Source organism: Aphelocoma coerulescens, chromosome 11, assembly GCF_041296385.1.
Source record: "Aphelocoma coerulescens isolate FSJ_1873_10779 chromosome 11, UR_Acoe_1.0, whole genome shotgun sequence".
Taxonomy (NCBI): Eukaryota; Metazoa; Chordata; class Aves; order Passeriformes; family Corvidae; genus Aphelocoma; species Aphelocoma coerulescens.
Genome location: NC_091025.1, coordinates 7,978,428 through 7,986,758, shown reverse-complemented (window position 1 = coordinate 7,986,758; position 8,331 = coordinate 7,978,428). Strand labels below are relative to the sequence as shown.

At 60.7% G+C, this 8,331-nt stretch overlaps 1 protein-coding gene across 5 annotated transcripts; it reads left to right on the top strand.

The window, feature by feature from the left end:
* Positions 1-448: 448 nt before the first annotated feature.
* Positions 449-8,095, top strand: FCSK (fucose kinase). Of its 5 annotated transcripts, none has more exons than XM_069026938.1 (23): positions 449-534; positions 629-786; positions 903-953; positions 1,040-1,165; positions 1,288-1,360; positions 1,633-1,730; positions 1,879-1,959; positions 2,048-2,167; positions 2,349-2,490; positions 2,805-2,932; positions 3,037-3,135; positions 3,600-3,770; positions 3,844-3,911; positions 4,055-4,425; positions 4,665-4,875; positions 4,978-5,144; positions 5,246-5,473; positions 5,605-5,748; positions 5,880-5,999; positions 6,072-6,259; positions 6,442-6,541; positions 7,061-7,284; positions 7,470-8,095. In XM_069026938.1, exons 1-23 carry the CDS (start codon positions 462-464, stop codon positions 7,584-7,586), a joined length of 3,258 nt encoding a protein of 1,085 aa, XP_068883039.1. In that variant the 5' UTR covers positions 449-461; the 3' UTR covers positions 7,587-8,095. The 5 variants fall into 5 exon arrangements, with proteins under 5 accessions (XP_068883039.1, XP_068883038.1, XP_068883040.1 ...); XM_069026937.1 differs by having other exon boundaries at positions 3,034-3,135; XM_069026941.1 differs by lacking the exon at positions 449-534 and having other exon boundaries at positions 709-793; positions 3,034-3,135.
* The last annotated feature ends 236 nt before the right edge of the window (positions 8,096-8,331 follow it).

Sequence of the window (8,331 nt, the reverse complement as noted above, 5' to 3'; positions counted from 1 at the left end):
CCAATCCGGTACCCACCTCGGCACCCATCCCAGTGCATCGACATTCCCCAGTACCCACCCCGATCGCACCCCAGCACACAGCGGGCACCCATCCCGGTAACCCACCGGGAGCCGACATCAGCGCCCACCGCCCGGGCAGAGAACCCTGTGAGGAGCCGGACTCGTGACAGGGGTGACCCAGGGCACTTAGGGGTGCGCACCACTGCCGAGACCCATTTTAGGACAGAAAACGTCAAACCCCCATTCCCCCTTTGCAAGACCCCCGAAATGGGGGAAGGGAGGGGGGAAGCAGCACGAGGGTGCGCTGTGCCTTTAAGGGGGGTCTGTGTCCCGCCGCGCAGTACACTGGGAATTGTAGTCCCTCAGCGCCGGGGGCTCCGGAGCGGCTGCGGGGGCTGGACTAAACATCCCAGCAAGCCCCGCGGGGACCTTTGGGCAGGCTGGGGGCGGAGGAGGTGCCTATGGCGGCGGAGTGGAGCGCTATTCTCCTCACCTGCCGGCGGGGCCATGGCAGCGTGTCCGCCCTGCAGCGAGGCAAGTGGCGGGGCGGGCGGGCGGGCGCCCTCCCTCCCTCCCTGCCCGCGGCGGCGGGACCGGCTCTCACCGCCGCCCGCCTCTCGTTTGGCAGAGCTGGAGGTGCGGCGGCTGCGGGGCGGGCTGGGCCCGCGCCCCCCCGCGCTGCTTCTGGCCGTGGAGGACCCCTGGGCCCGCCTGGGCAGCGGCGGTGCCACCCTGAACGCTTTGCTGGTGGCGGCCGAGCACCTCAGCGCCCGCGCCGGATGCACGGTGAGAGGTGACAGCCTCTGGTGGGTCCGGGAAGGCTGGAAGTCAGGAGGGGACGCTGGAAGTGAGGGGGGTGCCTGTCCTGTCCCCACTGACTGTTCCCTGCTGTCCTCTCCCAGGTGGTGACCGCTGACGTCCTGAGGGACGCCCGCATCCTCATCTTGCACATGGTGAGAGCAGACCTGCAGCCCAGCATGGGACCTCTCATTGCACCCGCTCCCTCCCGGTGACCCTGCCATATTCTCCGTCCCACCAGGGCCGCGACTTCTCCTTTGACGACTGCGGCCGTGCCTTCACCTGCCTGCCCGCCGAGGAGCCTGGCGCCCCAGCCGAAGCGCTGGTTTGCAACCTGGACAGCCTGCTGGGGACCATGACACACCGGGTCTGTGTAGCCTGAGGATGGGGCCCCGGGGATGAGTTTGGCTTCCGAGCAGGATGGGAACGGTGTTGGGTTCCTGGGCTCCTTTCCTGCCGTCCCTGGGCATGTGGTCCTTCTCTTGGCAGCTCTGTGTGGGCTCCCCACCTGGCGTCTGGGTCTGCAGCACCGACATGCTCCTCACTGTGCCCTCAACACCAGGTGGGTGGATGCCAGCCTTGCTTTGGTGTGGGACAGGGTTCTTAACCAGCAACACATCTAGTTCAGCCTGTGCCATGCTCCCATGAGGGTGTGGATGTTCAGCTATTGCTGTCCTGTGCACAGCTGGGAGAATCCGTTGTGCCTGCAGTGAGGTGGCCAAGGCTGGATGCTCCTGCCACTTCCGCTGCTGTGGCGCAGGTTTTCAGGCAGTTGTGCCCAGTGTGAGTACGTGCACTGCCCCAGTGGGCACTGGTCTCTGTCCCTCCCCCCAGGGATCAACTGGGACGGCTTCCAGGGTGTCCGAGTGATCGCAGTGCCCGGGAGCCCGGCATATGCCAGGAACCATGGGGTCTACCTCACCAATGAGCAGGTTGGGGCAGCTCCCCCTTCAACAGGCATCCCTTGAAGATGCAGTGGTCTCCAGTCCTTTGATGCCTTGGGTGCTGGGGTCTCAGCACTGCTATGGCTGCTTGGCTTAGGGTTCCCTGAAGAGCTCACTGGGATGGTTTTGCTCCCAGGGGCTGGTACGTGATATCATCTACAAAGGCACGGAGGCCCAGATCCAGCAGTGTGCAGGGCCAGATGGCACCGTCCCGCTGGTACGGCATGACTCAGGTATTGGTGACCCTGCCATCCCCATCCTTTGTGTCACCTCAGCTGCAGCCTCAGCCCTGATGTGCCTGGCAGGTCTGTGGGATTGTTTTCTTCTCCTTGGATGCTGCTGAGCAGCTTCTGGCCACCCATGTCATCCCTCCTCTGGATGCCTGCACCTACATGGGGCTGGACTCGGGGGCTCCACCCATCCAGGTGACAGCCCCTCTGTGGGGAATGGGACCCTTTGCCACACAGGTGTTGCTGCTGGGCATCTCTTTAGGGTCTGTTTGCCCCCACACTTCCAGATTTGGGTGGGAGAGGTAGTGGGAGGGATCAACCAGCAGCAGGGTGGGGTTCAGGATGGCTGGACCCAACAAGTCCCTTCTCTCCCCAGCTCTCCCTCTTCTTCGACATTGTGCTGTGCATGGCAGGGGGGATCACAGAGGAAGATTTTGTGAAGGGTGGTGGTGATACCATCGTGAGGAGTGCCCGCTCTGTGCTGTGGACAGCTCTCCGTGGCTTCCCTCTTAGCATGGGTGAGTGCTTCCTTCCAGCTTCTAGTGGAGTGTCCCTGCCTAGGGGGTTGTAACTAGGTGATCTTTAAGGTCCCTTCCAACCCCAACCATTCTATGATTCTATGCTGTGGTGAGTGCATGTGATGTGACCCATTCCTAGGCACTCTTCCCTGCATGGGAAGAGATGGGGTGGTCAGGGCCTGACAGTCATCTGTGGGTCCCCAGGTCTTCACTCCTGACCCCTTCAGCTGGGGATGTTCAGCCTGGCTCACACGAGTGTCAGACACACCCACATTTTTTTGTCCATGTGCTGAAATCTCTCCTGCCCCCCACAGCCTGCATTCCCAATGCATCCTATGACTACATGACCGCCTCTGCAAGCGACCACATCCGCAGCCTGACTCTCCTGCCTGGCTCTGCCAGCCACCTCCGCTTCTGCAAGACAGCCCATTCCCACGTGGATGTATGTCCTTCCATCCCAGCCTTGCTCATGCACATTTTTTGGGGTTTGCTCTGGGCTGTGTGCCCAGACCCTGGTGCCACGTGTCTCTGTGCCCTTGACAGCAGCCCTGTCTCCTGGAGGATGGCTCTTCAGTCACCAACTGCCTGCTGGAAGGAGCTGTGCAGCTGGCAGCTGGCAGTGTCATCCAGCACTGTCACCTCCAGGTACATGACTAGGATGGGGGTGACCATGGAGGTGACCCGCTCCCAGCACAGCAGGCATCGAATGGGCAGCAGGGTGATGTGTTGCTGCCTAGGATGGAGGAACTGCAGCTGTGAGATTTGGGATGCTCTTCCTCTTTGAGACTGCCTTTTGGCTCATACTGGGCACCCTGGTGGCTGTCACCCTCTGCAAACAAGGGGATGAGACTGTCACCTCTGCCCTGTCCTGAACTGGGAACCAGGGCAGACCCTCTGCTTTGGGGGCTCTGTTATGGCTGTGAGCCCTGGAGGCTGTCACCTGGCCTGAATTTCCATAGTCCGTGTTTTTGCAGCCTTGTGACAAAATCATGTCCTGCCACCTGGCTTGTGCTGGCACCAGCTTGTCTCTCAGGGTGGTTGTCCCATTCCAAGGTCAGGATTTGGCTCTGGTTTGGGGGCCAGCCATGCCATTGTTGCTTCTTCTTCAGGGTCCCCTGGTGATCGGTCCTGGCTGCCTCCTCTCGGGCCTCGACGTGGGCTCCTCAGCAGCCCTGCGGGGCCATCCCCTGCGTGATGTTGTCCTGCAGGGCCACCACATCCGGCTGCGTGACCTGCCCTGCCGCGTGTTCACTCTCACCGGCCGCCTCGATGACTGGCAGGTGCGAGGGCAGTGAGATGGCACGAGGCTCCCAGTGAAGCCAAGGTGTGACCAGCCCCTCTGTGCCCCTGCAGATCCCTGTGGAAGAGGCCACCTATCTGAACGTGCCCTGGGCTGAGTTTTTCCAACAGACAGGTGTACGGTAGGTGCCACATGTCAGGATGGGAGAGGAGACCCAGCTCCCAGAGGTGTCACGACCACCCCAACCCATCCCACATTCCATCTCCCCTCATGGAAGGTGTCCTCGAGCCCCAGGGCAGTGCTGATGGTCTTTCCCTTCATCAGGGAAGGGGACCTTTGGGATGCTGAGACGCCACGGAGGAGCCGCTGCCTGCTCAGTGCCCGGCTCTTCCCGGTGCTGCATGCCCGTGAGGCCCTGGGGCTGGAGGATGTGCTGTGGCTGCTGGGCCTGGCCACGGTGGCCAGTGAGCAGCTGGCACGCTGGCGGATGGCGTGGCGTATGTCCTGGCAGGAGCTGCTGCCCTGCCTGGACATGGAAGCTGAGCTGGGTGCCCGCCAGGCCCTGTTCTTCCTGCAGGGCCAGTGCAAGGTGCGGCGGGTGCTGCTGGGACGCCGGGACAGCAGCCTCCTGCCACTTGCCCGCAGCGCCGTCCACGAGGGCTACCATGAGGCTGTGCTCAGCACACTGGATGAGGGTGAGCTGCATATCTGGTTATCAGGACTGTTCAGTGCTCCCCACCCCCTTCAGTGATCCCCCCTATTTCAGGACCCCATGGGGTGCACCTCCAGGGCATCCAACAAGCCTGGGTGGGTGCAAGCCATGCAAGTCTCGCTCCCCTGGGGACAGCTTAAGGCAGAAGTGGGCTGGTTTGGGGTGCAGCCTGCAGCCTGGCTGTGGCTTTGCAGCCTCTTTTTATTTTTTTTTATTTTCTAGTTGCCTCTACAGCCAACGATGCTGGTATTGCAGCACGGGCACTTGCCTGTATTGCTGAGGTCCTGGGCTGCATGGCACAAGGGGAAGGCGGCTTGCGGAGCGGTCCTGCTGCCAACAGGGAGTGGGCCTCAGCTTTTGGGCGCCTGGAGAGCGGGGACATCGCTGGTGGTGTCCAGGAGCTGGCTGCTGAGCGCCAGAAGTGGATGAGCCGGTGAGGCTGAGGCTGGCAAGAGGCAGCAGGCAGCTGCCCCATTCCAGGCGTTGGTGCTATCATGGAGATGTGGCAGTGGGCTCAGCATCTTTCTCATCCCAGGCCGGCTCTGCTGGTGAGAGCAGCTCGGCATTACGAGGGGGCCGAGCAGATCCTCGTCCGGAAGGCAGTGATGTCCTCGTGCCAGTTCATCACTGTGGAACAGGTGGAGCTGCCACCCTTGGGGCACTGGGTGCAGGTGGTATGTCCAGCCCGCCTGGACCTCTCTGGTGAGTGCATCTCCCCAGTCAGATGTTCCATGTCTCACCCCTGTGGTGCTGGGGGAAAAGGAGTCAGAGTGTCCCATGAGGCTGATGGTGAGTGTTGGCAGGTGGCTGGAGTGACACACCCCCCATCACCTACGAGCACGGGGGGGCTGTGGTGGACGTGGCGGTGCTGGTGGATGGGTGCCGGCCCATTGGTGCTCGGGTGCGGCGCATTGTCCAGCCGGAGCTGCGCCTCGTCAGCCTCAACGGGACACCACAGAGCGAGGCAGTGGCAGAGCTGGTGTGCCGGGAGCTGGAAGACTTACAGGATTACTGCCAGCCACATGCACCAGGTGAGGGGTCACCAGCTGCCAGCCTGGCTCTGTACCTGTGATGTCCCTTTGCTGCCAGGGTGGCCCTCTCTGGGGCCAGTGGGATGAGGGAGCAGGTAGCACAGCAGGCATCAGCTTCCTTTTTGTTTCAGGAGCCCTGCTCAAAGCTGCCTTTATCTGCACCCAAATTGTGCAGTTCCCCTCACAGACACCCTTGAGGGCCCAGCTGATGGAGAGCTACGGGGGTGGCTTTGAGGTGCACACCTGGTCGAAGCTGCCCCACGGGTCTGGCCTCGGTAGGTTTGCAGGGAAAGGGCTGGGCAGTCCCTCACTGGTGCCTGGGAGTGGGGCATCACCCTTGCTGCCCCCGGGCCTTCAGGGCCACAACAGTGCCTCACTGTCCTGGCCCTGCCTGTGCTCCCTGCAGGCACCAGCAGCATCCTGGCAGGAGCAGTGATGGCATCCCTGTACCGGGCAGCAGGGAAGGCTGCCAGCACAGAGTCCCTTATCCATGCTGTGCTGCACCTGGAGCAGAGGCTCACAACAGGTAGGATCTGGGGGATTAGCTGACCCACAAGGTGGGGGTCCCAGCAGTGACTGATGACCCTCTGCCCTGCAGGGGGTGGTTGGCAGGACCAGGTTGGTGGGCTCGTTCCTGGCATCAAAATCGGGAGGTCGAAGGCCCAGCTGCCACTCAGAGTGGAAGTGGAGCAGATCCTGGTCCCTGATGGTTTTACCCAGACCCTGAATGATCACTTGCTGCTGGTGTACACGGGGAAGACTCGCCTGGCCCGCAACCTGCTCCAGGTAATGCCTGGGTGCCTCTGGGTGTCACAGAGTGCCTCTGCTCCCCCTGTGGCCTTTGGTGCCATCCCCTTCCCTTGTGCAGAGCTTTGCCACCCCAGAGGGAACTGGCACCCGAGGCTATGGATGCAGCACTGCCTCCCCAGGCAGGAGGACAGTGACAGGGACATTCTGGCCTCTTGCAGGACGTGGTGAGGAACTGGTATGCCAGGCTGCCCTCCATCGTGCAAAATGCTGACGCGCTGGTGACCAATGCCGAGGAGTGTGCCCAGGCCTTGAGGCAAGGTGTGAGCCCCTTCCCTGGGCCAGGTTGGCCCTTTTAACAGCTGAAGAAACACAGGGAGGGGCTGTGCAGTCTTGGAGGGGAAAAAGGCTGGGGGATGCAGGCTCTTGCAGCTGCAAAAGCCTCAAATCCTCTCCCAGGCCCACCCTCACTAGGCAATACCCCAAAATTCATGTTTGAACAAAGATTTTGAGGAAGAGGGGGTTAGACATGCTGAATCTGATTGATTTGCAGTGCGCCATTGGTGACAGGGCTGGGGGCCATGCCTGGTCAGCGCAGCGGGTTTATCTGGCTGCTGCAGAGAGGAAGCTGGAGCATTAAAGCAAGCAAATCCTGCCCCTGTGGAGGATTAAAAATAGCAACGTGACAGGGCTGGGGTTGCCTGCTCGGCCAGCAGAGCTGGGAGGAACTGGAAAAGAGAAGGCAGAATTTAGCTTGGGCTGAGCAGGAGAGCCAGAGATGTTTCTGCCCTTTTGGTGAGAAACAGAGACAAGTAATTTGCAATATTCTCTCCTCTGCAGGTGACCTACTGCTCCTTGGCAAGTGCCTGGACTGCTACTGGCAGCAGAAGAAGTGCATGGCCCCGGGCTGTGAGCCGCTGGCCGTTGGGCGCATGATGGATGCTCTCCGGCCCTACGTCCACGGGCAGTGCTTGGCTGGGGCTGGTGGCGGCGGCTTCCTTTACGTGTTAACCAAAGCCCCTCGGCAGAAAGAGGCTTTGCACCGGATCCTGGCAAACACCGAGGTGAGCTGTGAGCCCCCCACTGCTGCAGGCGGCTTGCAGCAGCCTTATAGAGAACACGAGGAGCATCTCTCCCTGCCACACATGGGATGTGATTGCTTCTTGTTCCAGTGCCCTCCCTGGGACCTTGGAGGTGAGAAGGGGTCCTTTGCTAGCTCCTGCCCCAACCTGTGACTCTCCTTTTCTAGGGACTGGGCAACTTCAGCATCCACAGCATCGAGGTGGACACAGGTGGTTTCTCTGTGGAGGTTGTGGAATGTGATATGAAGGATGGTGCTCACCCTGGAGGGGACAGGGCTGTATGAAGGCCTTCAGCCCTGGCCCATTCCTGGCAGATATCTTGAACAAATGCAGGGAAATCCCCACTGCTTTAGGGGCAGCTTCTTCAGCCAGCGCTAGCAGGTGCCTTAGGTCTCGATATGGCCTTTTTGTGCTGCTACTTGCCCCAAAAGCCAGAGCCTGGAGAAGCTGTGACAAGTTGTGCAGGCAGGCAAAACTACCCCTGCTGGGTGGCTTTGCTGGAGGGACAGTTTGCTAGGGCCTCCAGCCTGATTTTGGGGTTTCACTCCAGTTTTTACAGTTTTCCAAAGGGAACAAACTAGCATTTGTGATGCTGCCTTTAGCAGGAACCTTTCTGCTCTTCCAGCAGCAGGGATCCAAGCTGCCTGTTCAGCATGCAATGCTCATGCAGGTGGATGTGGAATCAAGACCCCCTCGTGTCCTCAGGCACTGTTTTGCAGTGAAATAGTGAATAGTGAAAGCAAGTTACTAGTCCCTGCAGTCTGTCTGAATAAAAAAGCTTGTGTTTGTCTCAGCATGTGTTTGTGCCCCTCTGTCCCTAGCAGGGCTGCTCCCTCTCCACAGGATAGCAAGGGCCCAGCAATGCATGGGCAAAGCTTTTCCAGGGGTGGGAATGGCAGAACCTGCATGCAAGGGCTGGTCATCCCCCTCCACGGCCCTGGCTGAGGGAGACAGCACAGGACTGCAGCCACAGGAGGCAGCCAGACAAGACAGGAAGATCCTCTGGATGCCCTGGCACAAGGTAGAATA